General features: G+C 38.0%; 1 protein-coding gene across 2 annotated transcripts in view; it reads left to right on the top strand.

Annotated features, from left to right (window-relative positions):
- LOC127871465 (uncharacterized) overlaps positions 1 to 21,949 on the top strand; it is a 48,565-nt gene that overhangs the window by 16,955 nt on the left and 9,661 nt on the right. For both annotated transcript variants that reach the window (XM_052414410.1, XM_052414409.1), the window contains exons 2-14: positions 487 to 507; positions 754 to 927; positions 9,175 to 9,332; positions 9,706 to 9,795; positions 14,181 to 14,247; positions 15,049 to 15,203; positions 15,501 to 15,627; positions 15,763 to 15,804; positions 15,936 to 16,115; positions 16,657 to 16,808; positions 18,223 to 18,315; positions 20,203 to 20,269; positions 21,726 to 21,913. In XM_052414410.1, coding sequence (XP_052270370.1) covers positions 487 to 507; positions 754 to 927; positions 9,175 to 9,332; positions 9,706 to 9,795; positions 14,181 to 14,247; positions 15,049 to 15,203; positions 15,501 to 15,627; positions 15,763 to 15,804; positions 15,936 to 16,115; positions 16,657 to 16,808; positions 18,223 to 18,315; positions 20,203 to 20,269; positions 21,726 to 21,913 — 1,514 coding nt within the window. The remainder of the gene's footprint in view (positions 1 to 486; positions 508 to 753; positions 928 to 9,174; positions 9,333 to 9,705; positions 9,796 to 14,180; positions 14,248 to 15,048; positions 15,204 to 15,500; positions 15,628 to 15,762; positions 15,805 to 15,935; positions 16,116 to 16,656; positions 16,809 to 18,222; positions 18,316 to 20,202; positions 20,270 to 21,725; positions 21,914 to 21,949) is intronic.

The following is a 21,949-nucleotide window of genomic DNA, read 5'->3' as shown; positions in this document are numbered from 1 at the left end:
TAATGAAATTTGGTCAGAAGATTTGTGCCAATGACATCTTTTACGAGTTCGAAAATGGTTCCGGTTGGTTGAAAAACATTGCCGCCAGATTCCTGGGCTTTCCTTATAAGTCACTAGTAAAACCTTGTTAACACTCTAGAGGCCACATTTATACCCCTTGTTAACACTCTAGAGGCCACATTTATACCCCTTGTTAACACTCTAGAGGCCACATTTATTTTCCGATCATTCTGAAACTTGTCCAGAAGATTTTTTTCAAATAATAACTAATAATAAATTGGACGAGTTTGAAAATGGTTGCGGTTGCTTGAACAACATGGCCGCAAGGAGATTTTTCTTAATTGGATTCGGTATAGCATCGAGTTTGATTATATATTGATGAACAGTAATATAAAGGCATACCGATATATGACCGGAGGTTCATTCTCACTGGTATGTAATTATCCGCCTTATTAAATAAAATGTGTGCACGTTTTTCTGTTTCAGGGTCCTATGATGGGAAAACAGGTATGTTTTCTTTTCTTCTTATGCATCTACTAGTTACGGGTTAAGCAGCATTTCGATAGAGAATATTGTAGAACAGTTTATTCTCGATGAGTCTATAAATAATGTTCATTTTAAAATAAATTTAGATTATATTTTAATATTCAATACAATCATAGAATAAAATCTTAATTGATATCAATATGTTTAAGCCCCATCATAACCTGTATATGTTGTTTTTGTTATTGAAATTTGCCTCTTTCACTTCAGCGCCTAGTTACTGGAAGGACCAATATCCGAAATGTGGCGGACAGAACCAATCACCCATAGATTTACCCGCCAACAGCAAACTCGTTTATGATGCCAGCTTGGGCAAGTTCAACTTCACCGGATACAGCAACATGACAGCCAACTCGCCAATTCTAAAAAACAATGGCCATACTGGTAAGCTTATGCTGTATCTGGTGTTGACTGGTTTCTGAGTTTTAAGCCTCTATTAAGTGTTGACTGGTTTCTGAGTTTTAAGCCTTTATAAAACTCAAAATCAACGAAAATTTCGTAAAGTATTTCGTAAAGTTTAGTTAAATAATTAAAAATCAGTGTTCCTTATGGCAATTGCCGAAATTTCAACGCCAGATGTGGTCTGGTATATTGATGTTTGTTGATACAAAATGCTCGTTTATATTATTATTTTGCATAATTTAATTTCATTTTAATTTCCCGCAACGATATCCATACAACACATGAAACCATTTTAGTGTTCGTTTGTCGTATGAAAAGATATATATGCGAGAAATTAAAATGGAATTAGGTCATTGTGTCACAAATTAATAAAAACGAGCATTTTGTATCAGCAAAAATCTATGTAATCATACCAATTCTAGCGTTGAACTTGAATGACTATTGCTATAAGGAACACTGATTGTTTAGTTGTTAACTTTATTTTACGAAATACTTTACTAAATTTTCGTTGATTTTGAGCTTTATAGAGGCTTTAAACATTATTATCTTGTTGACTGTTTTTCGTCAAGGCTCGAGGCTGAGTTTTAAAAGCCTCTCTAAATTTATTTTTAGCTCGACTATTATATATGAAATATATATAGTGGAGCTATCCTACTCACCCCGGCGTCGGCGTTAGCGTGAGCGTGAGTGTGAGCGTGAGCGTGAGCTTGCAAATGTTAAAGTTTGCGTACCACCACAAATATTTTCTATGTCTTGACAAATTGCTTTCATATTTTGAATACTTCTTTACCAACATGACCCCAACCTATAAACAAGAGCAGACAACTGTATCAAGCATTTTGTAAGAATTATGGCCCCTTTTCCACTTAGAATATTCATATTATTGATAACTCTATGTTAAAGTTTGCGTACCACCTCAAATATTTTCAATGTCCCTTGACATATTGCTTTTATATTTTGCATACTTCTTTACCAACATGACCCCAACCTATAAACAAGAGCAGACAACTGTATCAAGCATTTTGTAAGAATTATGGCCCTTTTTTCACTTAGATTTTATATGTTAAAGTTTGCGTACCACCTCAAATATTGTCTATGTTCTTTGACATATTGCTTTTATATTTTGCATACTTCTTTACCAACATGACCACAATCTATGAACAAGAGCAGACAACTGTATCAAGCATTTTGTAGGAATTATGGCTCTTTTTTGTCTTTGTAACTTTGATTATTTTGTTAAATTTTGTGTTTAGATCCACTTTACTTCTTAAATATTAAGACTATTGCTTTCAAACTTCGAATACTTTCTTACCATCATGATGTTACTGTACCTGGCAAGTTGAATTTGACCATGACCTTTGAATGACATTGACTCTCAAGGTCAGATTGATAAATTTTGCTTAAATTGCCATAACTTTTTTTTTATTTAAAATCAGATTTGATTCATACTTTGACAAAACAACACTTACCTGACATACCACAATGGACTCCACCCAAACTATCCCCCACGCCCCACCCAAGAATCCCCCCCCCCCCCACAAAAAAAAATTAAAAATAAAATAAAAACAAAATAAATATTTTTCTTTTTTTCTTTATTTTGAAAGAGCATCTATTAAATGACCACAAACCCACATTATACCCCCCTCTCCATGATGGCTTACGCTATACTGTCAAGCACTCGAATAATCGAGCGCGCTGTCCTCTGAAAGCTCTTGTTTTATTCTGTATTCAACATTGGCCTAATGTAGTATTCTGCGCACGTCAGTATTAAATGCGGCATGTGGCACTATGGGTATTTCCATATATTTTCCCAACATCTACTCCACTGAATCTGACAAATCGTACATGCGATTGCTCGTATTCAATTACGTCGACTGGCCGGCAAGTTCCGTTAGTTGAGTGGTGCACTAAAATTTCTAGGAAAGCGGATTTGATAGTGATATGAGTCGTGTTCTGAGAAAAATGGGCATAATGCTTGTGCGTAAAGTGTCGTCCCGTATTAGCCTGTGCGGACGGCACCGTGAAGACACTTTCCACTTTTATGACATTTTTCGTTTAAAAGAAGTCTTTTCTTAGCAAAATTCCTATTTAAGCGTAAAAGTGTCGTCCCTGATTTGCATCTGCGGACTGCACAGGCTAATCCGGGACGACACTTTACGCACATGCATTTAGCCCAGTTTTCTCAGAACGCGTCTCATATTATTACTCTCCCCACCTTTGTTTCAAGTCGGACTATAGTCAGTACCTGGCATTTAATGCCAGTTGTCAGTTACTTTATACATATTGTTGTTGGCAGTTGCTGACATTAATATGTTTACTTATTACTGGTACCCCATGCAGCTAAGCGTAGAAATGAGTGGTTATAATAAAAGACTGGCTTTATGTAAGCCAATTCCTTAAATATACGATCCTATGGCTTTTGGTACACAATAATTTTGCGATGAGTTTAATAAAATGCAACACGCGATTATATAGTTCTATTTTAATATCTTAATATATGACTGTAATAGCCCAGTTGCAGATCACAATTATAATCACAATAAAGGTTTCCTGTTTAATAATAAAAATATTATCTAGCTGAAATAAATTAATGTTTTTCAACTACTTGAAGTCTCGCCGATTTACTATTAATATTATGCTACCGGATTTATATAGCGCCCTTTTCATGCAAGTGTGCACGTTCAAATGCGCTTTACATAAGAACATTTGACGTATCGCAGATACGAATACATTTTGCAACGCTGTTTCAAAAGAAATCGATCAAAACTACTCAATTATACTATAAAACTACTCTATTATACTATAAGTACTACGTAAAAACATGCACAGTAACCATAGATTAGAAAGATCAACAAGACACTGTAAAACTACCCTATGTGTATAGCCATAAGACAATTAATGAAACAATAAAATCTAAAACTTAAACAATAAGTACTACGTAAAACAAAAAAAAAATTGTGCTTCCTTTTAAGGGTTAAATCAAGTTGATGATGATTGAGATTTTATATAATGAATTGAATAAACCACTGCTTATATTGCATAAGATTGGAGGAAGAGGTGAGTTTTCAGTGCCTTTTTGAATGAATTCAGTGTTGAAGAACCTCGAATGTTTGATGGAAGTGAGTTCCAGAGTTTTGGAGCAGCGTACATGAAACTTCGCTCTCCGTATGATACGGATTTAATCTTCGTTGGAATCACTAATGAAGTCGCTTCGTTCTCTGATCTTAAGTTTCGCCTTGGTTCAAAGACTTAAAGTAGGTTTTTCAGATATACAGGCGATTGTCCATTTAAGGCTTTGAACGCATTGGTAAGTATTTTGAAGTGGATTCTTTTTTCTACTGGGAGCCAGTGTAGTTCTTTTAGGATTGGTGTTATGTGACTATAGCGGGATGTTCTTGTGATAACACGCGCCGCAGTGTTTTGAACATTTTGTAGTTTCTTGATAGCTGATGTTTGTGTTCCATACAGCAGTGCATTGCAATAGTCTAGCCGAGACGTGACAAGTGAATTGACCAATGATTTTGTGGCATTTGGTGTAAGATATTGCCTGATGTGACCTATTTGCCTAATCTGACCAAAACATGATCTACTTATAGCATTAATATGATGTTCATTCTTGAATCAAACCAAGCACCGAGATTTCGTACGTATTGCGATGGTTTAATTGTCGAGTCCCCTACTTTAATAGTTAACCCATCTACGTACTTGGCGTTGTTTTGACTTGAAAATACTATGACGTCGGTTTTGTCGGTGTTAATTTTTAGCATATTTGTATTCATCCACGAGATGATATCGTGGAGGCACTTTTCAACTCGATTTAGTGTTTCGTCTTGGGCTGCTCCATCGGTGGGTTCAAAGGAAAGGTAGAGCTGTGAGTAATCGGGGTAGAAGTGATGCCCGAGTCCATGTTTTTTGCAAATTTCCCAAACAGGTTTAGTGTACATATTATAAAATTTTGGGCCTAACGCAGATCCCTGGGGTACGCTGAAGGTCAGCAGCACTGGTTATGATACCTTGCCGTCAATGCTCACCGTTTGGAAGCGGTCAGATAGGTAGGAAGCTACCCACTGTAGTGGTTGTTCAGCAAAGCCGAACTGTTGTTCGAGACGGCTTAAAAGGGTTATGTGGTCGATGGTGTCGAAAGCGGCAGAGAGATCCAGCATAACAAAGACAGTGACCTTTTTCTTATCTAATGATTGAAGGCCATCGTTTTGAACTTTTAATAAAGCTGTTTCTGTTGAGTGAAACTTCCTGTATGCAGACTGATTTTCTGAATTTAAATTGTTTTCTGTCAAATGTTCATCTATTCTTCTGCTGACAACTTTCTTCAATAATTTTGAAACATATGGCAGATTCGAAACCGGGCGATAGTTTTGTAGTGTTTCTTTATCTAAGGTGGGCTTTTTAAATAAAGGTCTTATACGTGATGTTTGAAATGATCTTGGTACACTTGCTGTTTCCATCGAAAGATTGATGATTTTTGTCAGTATTGGTAGCAGTTCAGTTTTGCATTCTTTCAGGAGCCAAGTTGGAATAGGGTCAAGCTCGCAAGATTTATTTGGGGATTGCATAATGATTTTTTCAACTTCTTCCTCAGTTGTCGGACGGAAATGTGTCAAACTGCATGTTTCTGCTGTTGGGTTATTATCATTACTATGTTTTGAATTTGCTTGAGATAGGGCATGTTCAGAGATATCTTTTCTGATACCTTCACTTTTATTTATGAAAAACTTATTGAAATCTTGTGCTAACTCATCGGATGTTTTGCCAGAAGGGAGAGCTATTTCAGATGGGCCATCTAGTAAGTGTTTTGTGATTTTGATCACGGCCACAGGATGTTACTTTATCTGAATAAAAATCTACGCGTGCTTTTTTCAACATTTTGTTCATTTTGGCGCAGTGGTTTCTATAAATTTCATGATCAATAGTGAGTCTCGATTTTAGCCATTTTCTTTCCAAATTTGATATGTTTAGCGTCATGAAGCTCATCTGTGTACCACGGGCAAGTCGGCCGCAGGGTTAAAGATTTTGTTCTTAGTGGAGCATGTTTGTCTACCAAAGATGAAAGTTTAGTATCATAAGTTTGGACAAGGGTTTCAGGGTCATCTATATTTTCAAATTGTATTTCTGACTCTGTGATATCCTGTTTAAATGTTTCAATATTGATCTCTCGTAGTTTCCGAAAGGTTACAGTTTTTCTAACCGGAGCTGGTTTTGATGCTCTTGCATTAAGATGACGGCATAATGGTCTTTAGAAATGTTTCCTGAGCCGACTGAAAGTCCAGGATCGGTAACAACTACGTTGGATACCGTATCCACAGTGTCCCTGGTGATTAAAACGTCCAGAGTGTGTCCTCGTACGTGTAATGGCTCTTTTACATGCTGCATCATACCAAAAGAATGAAGTATATTAATGAACTTTACAGTATCTTTATCAGACGGATCGTCAAGGTGAAAATTCAGATCGCCGGTCAAAATGATGTTTTTATCTGTTATTGCATATTTTGATAAAAACTGGGACCATTCTTCCTCTAAGAAAGTACTTGCTTTCAAGCCATTGTCGTTTGATGGAGGCGGTCTGTAGATTACAGCCAATCTTAGAGAGTAGTCTTTAATATGTACACTACAGTCCATGTGTTCAAAGGTAGTGAATTGTTTGTCTTTAGTTGAAGTCAAGACTTTTATTTCAATGCTAGTCTTGTGTATTAAAGCAACTCCTCCCCCACGGCGACCGCGGGGACGTTGTACATGTTTTATTTGGTAGCCTTCAGATAAGAGCTCGGTAAAGCAGGTTTTATCTGTCGATGTGCCAAGCCAGGTTTCTGTTATGGCTACAAGATCAAACTCATTAGTTGATATAATATCGTTGAGAGACAGGGTCTTGTTTTTTCCAGATCTAGGATTTATGTTGCATATTTTGATGTTTTTCTGCCCGCTAACCGGTGATTTTAGCTTCAATTTTGACTTTTATAAGGTTATCATGAATGGTCGTCTTTTGGACGGTTTGCAGAGGTTTTGCTGTATTTGACAAGTTACTGGTTATTGTAGGAATTTCTCTTGGTAGTAATTTAATATTCTCCAGGTGGACACCCTGGTTTATGTCATGATTTCGTTTCAGCTTATGTTTACCGCCGCGGGCGCCTCTGTATTTCAAGGTACTGTATGATTTCAATAGTGAAAGAGTTTCATTGTCCGGTTTTATCAATTTTCTATCCACACCTGCACAGTGCAGTAATTGATCTTTATTGTACTGAATGAACGACATAATCCTTTGATTTTTTGCTCACTACAACGTATAAGTTATACACACAATTTTTATAAGACTATTTGTATCTAATTATTTTACTAATTAAAATGAAAAACTAACTACAAATAAGTAAAAAGTACTAAGCTATGTGTTCATGTAACAATGTGACGAAAATCCAGATTCTACAAGTCCAAATAATCAACGTTTCATCAGAGCTAAATTTTTGCAGCCGACACTTGGCGCACTCGCACTTCTGTTTTCACCGCGTATCAAAATCGACTGGTTTTTGTAACGTTATTCCGGTTAGTAAATGTTCTGACTTAGGTCAGCAAGATTTAAGGCACTTCCTGTCACTCTTGGTACAACCCGCCTACTTTCCTCATCAACAATGCAAGATTGGTGGCCGATATTGTCGGATATTGTCAGTAAAGTGAGCCTGGCAAAGGATGCTTATCTCAAACTAATGAATAACTAAACTCTTATGCAGTTGAATATATTCCGGTATAGTTTTCCACATTGTGTTGTATTCACGAATCTTAAAATACATGTACTAATTTGCATTTAACGTTCAGTTTTTTTCATGTTTTAGTTTATTTTTATTCCCTGCCAAAGGCGGATGGATATAGATTGGTGTTTGCCGTCCGTCAGTCCGTTCGTCCTCCAGTCACACAGTTTTCATAGTAATATCTCAGAAACTATATAAAATATCAACATTAAACGTCATGGGTGTGTATATATATTAATGAGGATAAGTGTCATACACAAAAGCCATAACTCTATACTTTCTTAAATAAGAGTTATTGCTCTTTCTTTTTTAGTATTTTACTTTTCAGGGCTATATCTCAGATACAATGCACGATTTCAACATTACGCTTTGTGGGTGTGTTGATATCAATAAGGAGAATGGCATTGCACAAAATCATTACTCTACACTTTAAATAAGAGTTATTGCGTTTTGTTGTTTTTGTATAATGCAGGAACGCTATAAGAATGTATCATGAAACTTCATGGATGTATAGATATCAATGAGAATAATTGCTATGCATAAAAACATTTATCATACACTTAATTACTTTCTTTAGAATTGTACCGTTGATAAGATGATTTTAACCCATCCGCAAACAAAAATAAACGGGAATATCAATTCCACAATTTTGCTTGTTTTTTATTTTTATGCCCCCGGATCGAAAGATCGGGGGTATATTGGTTTTGGCCTGTCTGTCTGTCATTGTGTCAGTCATTGTATGTGTGTTTCACAAAACCTTAACCTTGGTTAAACTTTTATAACTTTTGCAATATTGAAGATAGCAACTTCATATTTGGCATGCATGTGTATCTCATGGAGCTGCACATTTTGAGTGGTGAAAAATAAAGGTCAAGGTCATCCTTCAAGGTCAAAGGTCAAATGTCATTGTTTTTTTCGTTCCTTAAACTTTTCGATCGAAAGATCGGGGGTATATTGTTTTTTGCCTGTCCGTCTGTTATTGTGTCAGTCATTGTATGTGTGTGTCATAAAACTTTAACCTTGGTTAAACTTTTATAACTTTCTGAATATTGAAGATAGCAACTTGATATTTGGCATACATGTGTATCTCATGGAGCTTCACATTTTGAGTGGCTAAATATCAAGGTCAATGTCATCTTTCAAGGTCAAAGGTCAAATGTATGGCTTCAAAGCGGCGCAATAGGGGGCATTGTGTTTCTGACAAACACATCTCTTGTTCAAAATAGAATGGTTGCTTCAGTAAGCGCTGGTTGCTTATTTTTTTTAAGTAATTGTAATTCCGTTGAAAAGCTCTCTAAGTATATAATAATATACAACATAGGTGTATACACCAAATTTCAGACGTTTATTTTATGCGCATTTATAACTGTACTTGTAAGTTGATATGCATGTGCGCATCGGGTCTGTCATGTAACAACAAAATAAATCCGAAAAAAAAACAACCTTGAACGAAATTTCCCCGCTGTCTTGTTTGCAGTTCAGTTGGATATCAATGACACGTCTGTCGGCAAAACGTACATGACAGGGGGCGGTCTCGTCGGAAAGTATGTCGCTCTCCAACTGCACTTCCACTGGGGCCCGGACAACAAACGCGGCTCCGAGCACACATTTAGGGGTCGCGAGTTCCCATTGGAGGTAAGAGAGTGTTAGGTGTGGATGATTACGGGAGCCAATGAGAGTAACATTGTCAAAACAGCTTTGCCGTGGTTAAATACCGTTCCACTTAAAAGCTCTTAAATTTAAAATAATATTTCATACACTTGCCATTATACTATCACCGACGCATCAAGTTACGTACACATATGTTGCAATTTTAGTTTTTGAGTTCGGAAATGTATTGTGGTTTTATTCGTATTGTATATTGAACGCCAGTTTAAATCATCCGATTAAATTTTAAAAAAAACACATAAGATATTATACATTATGTACATTTGTGCTTAATTCTGACATGACAGTACTAGAACAATAAATGAACAATTAAGGACATGTGATTCCTTTATGCTTTTAGTTGCATATCGTACACATTAAGGACAATATGACGCTAGCTGACGCCAAGAACGTGTATGACGGTCTCGCCGTACTTGGAATCTTCTTTTTGGTGAGTTCGGCAACGACGTCCACATCATGGTTTATAGCCTTCCGAATTTCATTTATTCTATGTTAATAATATAGCTAATAATATAGCTCGAGCATTTTAATGCCCCCTTTCGAAGAAAAGGGGGTATATAGTTTTCGCTCTGTCCGTCTGTCAGTCTGTCTGTCAGTCTGTCTGTCTGTCTGCCAGTCTGCCACTCTTTTCGTGTCCAATCTCTAATTCAAATAGTTTTCATCTAATCTTTACCAAACTTGGTCAGAAGTTGTATCTAGACAATAATTAGGTCAAGTTCGAATATGGGTCATGCCGGGTCAAAAACTGGTCCGGGGTCACTTGTGCATTTCAAGGATTTTAGCATAATGTCCCGCTCTCTTATTATGCTGCCCGAAATAAAATTTCGGCGGACATAGATAGTATGCCAGTTTGTTCCTTCCTTCCTTCCTTCCCTTCCTCCTTCTCCTTCCGGAAGGACAGGAAGGAAGGACGGCAGGAAGGAAGGAAGGGCCCTTCAGGAACGCGTAGAAGGACGGGGGGACTCCGTCCGTTTCGTCTTCCTCCTTCCTTCCTTCCTTAGTCCTTCGCTTCCTTCCTTCCTTCACTTCCTTCTTCGTTCCTTCCGTTCCTTCCTTCCTTCCTTCCTTCCTTCCTTCTCCTTTCCCTTCCTTCCTTCCTTCCTTCCTTCCTTCGCTTCCTTCCTCCTCCTGCCTTCCTGCCTGCCTGCCTGCTGCCGCCTGCCTGCCTGCTGCCTGCTGCCTGCCTGCCTGCCTCCCTCCCTCCCCCCTCCCTCCCTCCCTCCCGCTCCCTCCCGTCCCTCCCTCCTCCCTCCCTCCCTCCCTCCCTCCCTCCCTCCCTCCCTCACTTCTTCCTTCCTTCCTTCCTTCCTTCCTCCTTCTTTCCTTCATTCCGTCACACTTTTGTTACCGTTTCTCAAAGCGACTTCAATACTTTACCAGTCTCTTTCATATTTGGCATGTAGGTGCCTTGCATGGACCTCTACCTTTTGAAGAGGTTTGGGTTCACTGGGTTCAAGGTCAAGGTCACCAAGGCTAATAATAGATTTCCGTCACGCTTTTGTAACAGTTTATCATGGGCCTTCAATACTTTACCAATCTCTTTCATATTTGGCATGTAGGTACCTTGCATAGATCTCTACCTTTTGATGAGGTTTGAGGTCACTGGGTTCAAGGTCAAGGTCAACGAGGCTAACAATAGATTATCTATCACACTTTTGTTTCAGTTTCTTATAGCGTCTTTAACACTTTACCGATCTCTTACATATTTGCAATGTACCTTGCATGGATCTCTATCTTTTGATGAGGTTTGAGGTCATTGGGTCAAGGTCACCGAGGCAAATAATAGATTTTCCGTCACGCTTTTGTTACAGTTTCTCATAGGGTCTTCAATACTTTACCAATCTCTTTCATATTTGGCATATAGGTACCTTGCATAGACATCTCCCTTTTGATGAGGTTTGAGGTCACCGAGTTCAAGGTCAAGGTCACCAAGGCTAATAAAAGATTTGCCGTCACGCTTTTGTTACAGTTTCTCATAGGGCCTTGAATACTTTATCAATCTCTTTCATATTTGGCATGTAGGTATCTTGCATTGACCTCTACATTTTGATGAGGTTTGAGGTCACTGGGTTCAAGGTCACGGAGGCTAATAATAGATTTTCTTAAGGTCATACTTTGGTTAAAGTTTCTCATAGCGCCTTCAATATTTGATCGATTTCTTATATATTTGGGATGTAGTTACCTTGCATGGACCTCTACCTTTTTGATGAGGTTTGAGGTCACTGGTCTCAAGGTCACTGAGGCTAATAATAGACTTTCTCAAGTTCACACTTTTTCCACACAATTAAACCATATATCGACAAAGCATCATTGGGGAGCATCCATCAGTTACTGATATCCTTGTCAGTCTGTCACACCTTTCGTGTCCGCTCTCTAATTCAAATAGTTTTCATCTGATCTTTACCAAACTTGGTCAGAAGTTGTATCTAAACAATATCTAGGTCAAGTTCGAATATGGGTCATGCCGGGTCAAAACTGGTCACTGGGTCACTTAGTGCATTTCAAGGATTTAGCATAGTGTCCGCTCTCTTATTGAAGTATTTTTCATCTGATCTTTACCAAACTTGGACAGAAGTTGTATCGAGACAATATCTAGGTCAAGTTCGAATATGGGTCATGCCGGGTCAAAAACTAGGTCACGGGGTCACTTAGTGCGTTTCAAGGATTTAGCATGGTGTCCGCTCTCTAGTGTATGTGGCTTTCTGAGTTATTTTGATATTCTACGACATTTTTTTGCCCCCTAAGGAGGGCATATAGTGATAGGACTGCCCGTCCGTCTGTCCGTCCGTCTGTCCATCACACTTTGCGTTTAGATTTCGAAAAATGCTCATCACCTCTATGTCTCTTCAGATAGCAATTTCATATTTGGCATGCATGTGTATATAGACAAGCCCTTTCCATACGCACACAAATTTTGACCCCTTGTGACCTTGACCTTGAACATAGGGTTCGCGTTTAGGTTTCGAAATCTGCGTTTAGGTTTCGAAAAAAGCTCATAACTTCTACCAAGCGTTTATAGGGGGTATAAGTCATCCTATGGTGACAGCTCTTGTTAGTAAGAGTAACACGTGCCAATCAAATTTAATTATTTAACATTACTTATTTATAGTTTACTTATTAAACATTTGTATACGATAACAATTTGATTTGGGTACCTATACTCAGCGACTGTTCGAATATACTCTTATAATTCACCAAATACTTTAACTGAACAAAAGTGACGCAAAAAGCAAATGTATAATGCTAAAATCAATTATTTACATCACTCTCGCAAAACCGGGCTTAATGCAAGGGCTTTTTATCGCGCAAAATAATCAGGATGCTTTTCGCTAAGTCTCTTCTAAACGAAAATCCAGTCTAGGCGGAGCATGGTCGCAGTCCGCACAGACTTAAATGGGGTCACAGCTTTAGCACAGACATTAGGCCCGGTGTAATAAGAGATCGACTCACTTACTTTGAAAGAAATGTTGCGTGACGTCAGCTACCTGATCAGTTAACATCGTTAATGTGATACCACTTTATAAATTTATACGAACTGTTTGAAAGTTTGTAGGAGGGTGACGTGCTTTTAAAGTTAATCCCAACATCATTCATCAGGCATGACATTAACATACCCCAAAACTGGTAGGATACTTTTGTCCGGTGAGTGAATTAAAATAAATCGTGAGTTAACGTGATCCCGCTTAATTCGATACAAGGGGATGTAGGTTAAAAAAATAAACAGTACATGTTTGGACGTTGACAGTGTCAGCTGCATTAATCATTAATTTCATTGAATATGCCTTTTGTTTTGTGTATCTTCAAGTGACTCATCATAAAATGTCACACATATTGAACACCAATTATAATATGGTCTGATAATTAATTCTACCCTTAAACTAAATTAAAATAATATTAAAATATTAAACCACGCTTTGCTTATTATATGAAGAATAAACTCGTTCAATTTGTTAATGGTTTCACCATTCCCTGCAGTTTTGTACAACGTTTACGAAATCCGTCTGTACATTTACAGCTAATAAAATTATGTTGTACTCGCTAGATCACATTGAATTATTCAGTCATGGCATCGGCCTAATTATGATTGCGATAAAACATAGACACACGTTCTACTACTCATTGAAAAGCTTAAAAGAGCATTATGTTATGTTATGTATTTAAAAGCATATATCCACTGTCTACTATGCGTTGAAAATCCTCAGAATAAAGTACTACTATGAATGGAAAAATAACGCACTATTGAGTTCCGAAACACATCTATTGCTTGTTTGACAATCAACCAGCGTCAGTATCATCTGTGTTTTGCTCATGTAGCGGGGATCGGTCGTTTGAAAAATCTTAACGTAGTAAGCGGAATTTGAACGTCGTAAGAAAAATCTGGCGTTTACATGGAAATCATGACGTAACTTTAAGGGAAATACGGCGCATACATGGAAATCATAACGTAGCAAGGAAAATCTAACGTTGTAAAGGAAATCTGGCGTATACATTAAAATATTCACGTAGTAAGGGAAATCTGACGTATACATGTACATCATAACGTAGAAAGAGTAATCTTAGTGTAATATGGAAACTTTACCGTTAACATAGAAGGGATAATCTTAACATAGACATTGAAGTCGTAACGTAGAATGGAAAATCGTAACGTAGTAAGAGATATCTTAAAGTAAAAAAGGAAAATCTCTACGTCGAAATGGAAATATATACTATTTAAGTCTTAACTTAGCAAGGAAAAAGGCACAAGGTAAATCTTAACTTAGTAAGGATATATGTCAATTTGTGTTTTACCTCACGTAATGGTATTTTATTTGACAGGTTGATGGAGAGAACAATACTGATATTCAGCCACTTGTTGAAGCCTTGCGCGACATTAGACACTACGGTATGTTACTTGTGATATTCAGGAGAACTACTTTGCAACGAAACCTGAATCTTATATAGATTATTATCATTTTAGCCCCGTCATGCGAAAATGGATCTTATGTCATGTGCGACCCGAGAAGCACTAGACCAGTCTGCGCAATCGGACAAGTCTGGTCATGAGCTACGCTGTCCGCTATTAAGTGTAGCAAGGTCTTATTGCGGACAAGGTAGCTCCCTACCAGACTTCGCGGATGCACAGACTTGTCTGGAGCTTCCCATGGCCGCATATGCCAAGAGACCCAGTTTCGCATGACGCGGCTTATTCAATGGTGATTTGTTTGCGCAGAAAGCAATAACGAAATAAAAATAACACGACGAAGATAATAATTTAATAGTGATTTGTGTTGTACAATAAGCTGTGAACGAAGTAAGGAATGCGGTGTAAGTGGTCAGATGCCTAGTTAATCCATTTATGCAGAGCGTATAGAATAAAGACATGATGCGGTGTCTCATCAGGGTCTGCGCTGTTTGCTGAAAGGAATTTCTGTAAGAAATATTCTAAATATAGAAAAAAATATACTAGACATCCCTAATTTTGGAAATAAATTGATCCAATTTAGAAGGATGGGAGAGTCCACTAGGCATAAATGGGTTAACGCGTTTGAATTTAGTTTAGACCAAGTAAAATAACGTACACGCGCTCTGTCTTTTTTAGCGAAAACCTTTTCGTATCATATCCTACAAATCTCGTACATGCTTATATTTGACTATATATCACGTCACTGTCTTTCTGTTATATTTAACGTTAACATGTTTTCAGGCCAGTCGCGTCCTCTAAACCTGGACTTCTCCCGCCTGATGCCAGCCCACGTGACTGAGTTCTACCGCTACAATGGCAGTCTGACCACCCCCACATGTGATGAGGCCGTCATCTGGACCCTGTTTGAAGACAAGATCACCATCTCAGATGCGCAGGTAATGCCTCCACAGTTAACAAACATGGACAAGAACTGTTATGAAATATGATTGTGCTATTATGCTGTATTAGATATTATTTTTGGTGATGCTGTTCGAATAATCATATAAAAATCGTTTATGCATGCATGTTCAATATTGGAATACTTGGGTTTCGTTAGAACCTGGTAGACACCTTTTCCATGTGTACTTTTTTCGCATTGTCTTTCCAGGGTAAGAGCATTTATATTACAATTTATGTTGACACATTGCAAATAACTTTCGTCTTGGTCGTGAATGCAGCTTATGTAATTGCAGATGCGCGAGTTCCGTGCGCTTTATGAGAAAGGCGTGAGCGCCAATGAGACCAAGGAGCCCCTTGATATGAACTACCGGCCTGTGCTACCCCTCAACAGCAGGACAGTGAAAAAAAGCTTTGATAAAGGTGACTGGACATAGTACTGTCTGATTAAATTGGTTTATGATGTTGAACAATAAAACATGTGTGTAACTTTGTTATTTACATCAGGCATCTTGTTGCGTGTGAAAAAAATATCATTTTTTTATATTTCATTTACAGCGATACCCGACAGTTGGCACTGGGGATACCATGGTTATGAAGGTTAGACGATAATACTTGCAATTATAATTTCACACATGTGCATTATACTTTAATATATACTTTTATTCGTAACATGAGTTTGTGACTCGTGATGTTATAATCATACACTGTAACCATGACGACGCTTGCAGCCCCTGAGAACTGGCCCCTGTACTACGAAGAATGTGGCAGAGCTGCGCAGTCCCCGATTGATATCCCCCATCCGAATAAGCCGGAAATGGTGTTTGACTCTAGTATGAATCTGGACACTTTGACCTTTATCAACTACGATCAGGCTTTCAATGGAAGCTTGTCAAACAACGGCCATGCTGGTGAGTGGCTGCACTGTCTAATTATGTCCAACTTAACCCATTTATGCCTAAGTGGACTCTCCCATCCTTATAAATTGGATCAATTTATTTCCAAAATTAGGGATGTCTAGTATATTTATTTCTATATTTAGAATATTTCTTACAGAAATTCCTTTAAGCAAACAGCGCAGACCCTGATGGAACGCCGCATGATGCGGCGTCTTATCTGGGTATACGCTGTTTGCCAAGGCCTTTTTCCTAGACTCTAGGCATAAATGGGCTGACAAATGTATGCATAATGTAAGGCATATTATTGCATATTTCGCACACGTATACACGTGTCAATACATTTATTTGTTGTTGTTTCGATTTAATAAGAAATGGATTACACTCATCAGTGGTATTTAAATTCTCTCCGCTGGTAATATCATGAGGTAGTGAGCCTAATATGATACATCGGAAGTGCTATATTTCCTATCATGAAGAGTTCTTAATTTAAGTTTGGGTGATAGTATCATCCAAGATAACGCCAGCAATAACCGTTCTTTTTCTCCGTCTCTAGTTCAAATTGATATCGCGCCATCCGCCGGGCTCGCGATCAAGAATGGTGGACTTCCGGGAACCTTCCGGGCGGCCCAGTTCCACCTCCACTGGGGTCCCAACGACCAATCCGGCTCTGAGCACACACTGCAGGGAAAAATGTACCCCATGGAGGTGAGTTACAAAACAGTGTATTTGCAGTTATACTATTCACCGAATAATCCGAGTTATTCTACTCATCCAAATGTCGGCGCTGGCGTCCGCGTATTACTATTGCAGCATCACCATATCTCCGTTTGTAATACAGGTATTCAATGGAAATTTCATAAATCTATTCAATTATAACTTCACTTATTAATTTTGATCTGCATTTTAGAAGAATATACCACTTATTATACTTGTACCGGTATATTCAGGAAAACAAATGTGAGCACAAATTCCTGTGTCTAGTAGACATGTATGTCTAGCATGTGGTTGCTTTTTGGGCCGATTGGCTGATGGTCACTGTTACTAAAAACATATAGTAAAACTAGATGGGGACTTTTCGCTCAATAACACCAGTTTCGATGGAGATATTGTGCTGGCATTCGTTGTGTAGGTAGGTTACAGGCTCATCTATTGAGGGTTTTCATTTTGGGCCAGTGAGGTTCATGTCAGTGTAAACCCATTAATGCCTAGCGTCTAGAAAATAGGACTTGGCAAACAGCGTTGACCCAGATGAGACGCCGCGTGATGCGGTGTCTCATCTGGGTCTGCGCTGTTTGCTTACAGGAATTTTTGTAAGAAATATTCTAAATATAGAAATAAATATTCTAGACATCCCTAATTTTGGAAATAAATTGATCCAATTTAGAAGGATGGGAGAGTTCACTGGTCATACATGGGTTAATATAGATAACAAGAAATCTTGCTGGATTACGTCAGTTCGGATGGAGGCATTGTTATGTATGTTTGTTTGTAGGTACCCTTCATGCAGACCTAGGTACGGTGGGGTTGAAATTGGGGCAACTTGGGATAATCTCATTGTCTCCGCTCAGTAATTTGAGTTTATATTGGGCTGTTGATCGGTATTTTTGTGTGTAGGTAGCATAGATATTTCTTTTAATGTTAGTTAAAATTGACTTATTGGTAACTACTAAAACTTAAAAAAAGTTTCTCTGTTAGGTCAGTCCGTTTGTCTGTCTGTCTGTCTGTCTGTCTGTCTGTCTGTCTGTCTGTCTGTCTGTCTGTCTGTCTGTCTGTCTGTCTGTCTGTCTGTCTGTCTGTCTGTCTGGTCTGTCTGGTCTGTCTGGTCTGTCTGGTCTGTCTGGTCTGTCTAGTCTGTCTGGCTTCAATTATTTTCAAACACCGAACAATTTAAACAAAAACAAACACACACAAATTGAATACTCAATGTACCGTATTACAATTTTTAAGATGATTATAAAATATTCGTTCCACAATAAATTGTGTATGAATTTGATCGTCTCAAACGGACAAATGTAGGACAGATTATGATTTAGATATGGATATTTGTTGTTTGAAATACATTTGATAATGCACATGTTATCATATTCAGCATTGCCCTAGATTTCACGTTTGCTTTCAGATTCACATTGTCCATTACAATGAGAAGTATGGCAGTGTTGCGGGCGCTGTCTCTCAGCCTGACGGTTTAGCTGTTGTGGGGTTTTTCTATCAGGTTACATTTTATATTTTTCGAAATATATTAAATGTGGTGGAACTCCAAAGGATCAACGTGTTAAATCGAACGCCTTATAGCGGCCTTTTCACGCTTTGGTCAATTGACAAAATTAAAAAAAGTTGTTTGAGATTCGCAAATTTTCGTTTTAGTTATGATATTTGTGTGGAAATAGTAATACTGAACATTTACCATGCTATAAAATATCCATTATATGCATCTTTTGACGATTTGAAAACATTAAAATTATAAAGCGTTGCAACGCGAAACGATTGAATAATTTGGAGAGTTCTATTGTTGTTATATTTTGTTATATTTTGGGGAAACTACGAGGACTGCTTATATAGGTAAAAAATACATCCATTAGCATGAGTAGGAATGGTCGAGTGGGCTAGGCGGGAGACTTTTTAATCCAGGTCCAGGGGTCAGTGGTTTAGCCCTGTTGAGGGTTACTGATTTTCCCTTTTTATGCCCCCGGTAGGGTGGCATATAGCAGTTGAACTGTCCATCAGTATGTCAGTCAGTATGTCAGTCTGTTTTTCCGTCCGAAAAAACAACTTTAACGTTGGCCATAACTTTTGCAATATTGAAGATAGCAACTTGATATATGGCATGCATGTGTATCTCATGAAGCTTCACATTTATAGTGGTGGAAGTTCAAGGTCAAGGTTAATTCTTCAAGGTCAAAGGTCAAACAAAATATTATTTCAAAGCGGCGAAATAGGAGGCATTGTGTTTCTGACGAACACATCTCTTGTTTAATTGTATTCTTGTTTTTTTACTGGAGATTTTTAAGTCCAATGTTTAAATTTATCAATATAAAGCATTTAATGACAAGCTACAATACATGCCAAATTCTGTGAAAAGGCCCATTTAAATATAACGTCATGTAATCACATGCGACTATGTGCTTTTCGTGGTTGAAAACTATTTGGAGTAGTTTTGTTTTTAACATGTGTACGATTTTATTAGGATCGATTTCATTGGTTGCATACGGTCGGTAAAATCGGTTGACACGCTGTGTTTACGCATTTCATAAACTGATCCGTCGCAAAAAAATGATTGACTTTCAGTTAAAAAAACAATAGCTGGAAAATGAAATTCAAAATGTCTTCCCACTTTCTTCAGTCTAGTTAGTAAATAACGTAGGAGTTCTGGGATACACCCCTTTTCTTAACATTTTTTTCGGACTTATACACTTCGAAATACACACATCTGACAAATGTTGTTACTCCACACCATATTTATGATCATCTCCAAACAAATGTGCTTGCTGGCATTCCTCAACGTGTACATATGTTTGACACTACAATGCGCGTCAGATCCGATATATTAAAGCTTAGAACAATTAGTGGACCTCCATGCATTTAACGCCATCAAGTTAAAACAGTTGATTCCTGTTAATGGTGTTATTTTTAGCTCGGCTGTTTTCGGAGCAAACCCGAGGTATTGTCATTGCCAGCTCGCTGTACGCCGTCCGGCGTCTGCCGTCCGGCGTCTGCCGTCCGCGTCGTGCTTAAACCTTGACATTGTGTCTAAAAGCAAAGTACTTCCACCTACAACTACTTCATATGTAGCTGCACCTTGACGAGTTCTACACGCCACACCCATTTTTGGGTCACTAGGTCAAAGGTCAAGGTCACTGTGACCTCTAATATTCTTCTGACAAGCTTTCATTTATTCAAAACTGCACCCGCAGCCGATCGTTGGCACCCGCTATGCGGTGCTCTTGTACTTACTTACATTGATTAGTGGATTAAGTTGAAAAAGAGGACCACTTGAACTTATTAACTTATTGAGCAATTTCATTTCAACATAGTTAATACACGCATCGTCAAGTTTCAGACTGCAATATAATGTGATATTCAGTGAAGTTATTTATTGCAGGTGTCACCTGTCCCCAATGGCAAGTACTCCAGGATCGTCAGTGAGCTGCCGAAGATTGCGTATAAAAGTACGTTAATGACAAATACAATTTAGCCTTTCACTACAAAAACGGGGTATCATTGACGAGCGTAATGTGTTGTCCCCGTTTATCACAGGCTTATCAGTTCGTTTAGAAGAAGTCACCTTTACGCCATTTATGCCTAGCGTCTAGAAAAAAGGAATTGGCAAACAGCGTAGACCCAGATGAGACGCCACATAATGCGGCGTCTCATCAGGGTCTGCGCTGTTTGCTTAAAGGAATTTCTGTAAGAAATATTCTAAATATAGATATAAATATACTAGAAATCCGTAATTTTGATAATAAATTGATCCAATTTAGAAGGATGGGAAAGTCCACTAGGCATAAATGGGTTTAGCGAAAATGTAGTTTTTTGCCGAAAGTGTCTATGATAAGCCTGTCATTTCACAGGCTAATATTGAACGACACTTTAATCACATGCAGTAAGTCCCGGTTTTCTAGATCGATGCTCAATTGTTTTGTTTTCTTTTAATGCAATATATATTTTAGTAAAGAAAAACATGTTTACAGTTCTCCGTGGTAATGAAAGTGTAAGTTTCTATCCGGACCTACACGGAATACTAATGTATGGCGTTGTGCGTATATACAGTGACTCACAACGAACTAAGGGGTTATCTTTCCGGTAGTAGTTGAAATGAGGAAATAGTTAGAAATTCCATCAAATTCGAGTGTGGTTTGGGGTACTTCAATTTATCTTTTATATTAATATAAACCCGTTATATACGATTAAATTAAGATATGATTTATATAAGATTCCGTCTCAAGCTACGATTTTCCGACCGTGTTAAGTACTTTTGTATTATAATGTGACAAAATGCTCGTGCATTCAGATAATAACGTTGGCAGCTAGGATATTTTTTTTTTTTACTCTTTGAGTGCTGGAACCGAATTTTGAAGGACTTTGCAAACAGTTTGGATCCAGATGAGACGCCATAGAACGTGGCGTCTCATCAGGATCCAAACTGTTTGCTATTCTGATAGTATTCTTTGGAAAAAAATCCGAAGAAAATGCTAATTTTAGAAATTCAGCAGACAACATTTAAGCAGACGACAAATTTCCCAGCATGCAAATGGTTAAAGGGGACCATATTCCCACTCAAAGCCGGGCAGTTGTGTATTTCAGTAGGAGCATATAGAATAGTTTTTGCGAATTGTTCAATCTATATATCGTATCAGGACATCAAACTGTTTATATCATTTGCGTTAGAAACAACAAATAAGCCAGAAATTTAATCTAGAATGATGCGTTATAAATTGTACATTAAAAGGTCAGTTTCAACTTTCTTTCCGTCTGTTAGGAAGTTCCAATCAATGACAATATTTATTAAGCTAGTACACCATGTACTGAAATCGTCTATCCGATTTCAATGGTACTTAAATTGAAATGAACAACTAACGTGTTCATGTTTTATACAGGATTCATGTGTGAATTGCATTTTCGCAGATTCGCCAAAGGTCGAGATCCCAAATATAAACATGGTAGACCTCACTCACCAAGACCTGCGCCTCAGCGAGACCCGTGGCAAACACTTGCCCTTCTACCGGTACAAGGGGAGCTTGACCACTCCTGGATGTGCGGAGGTCGTCACGTGGACAGTTATGGAACCGAAAATCCAGATCAGCGCCAGTCAGGTAACCAATCGCATGTGGTCATGTTATTTTTTAGAA

Source organism: Dreissena polymorpha, chromosome 3 (assembly GCF_020536995.1).
Source record: "Dreissena polymorpha isolate Duluth1 chromosome 3, UMN_Dpol_1.0, whole genome shotgun sequence".
NCBI lineage: Eukaryota > Metazoa > Mollusca > Bivalvia > Myida > Dreissenidae > Dreissena > Dreissena polymorpha.
This window is presented reverse-complemented; position numbering and strand designations above follow the sequence as displayed.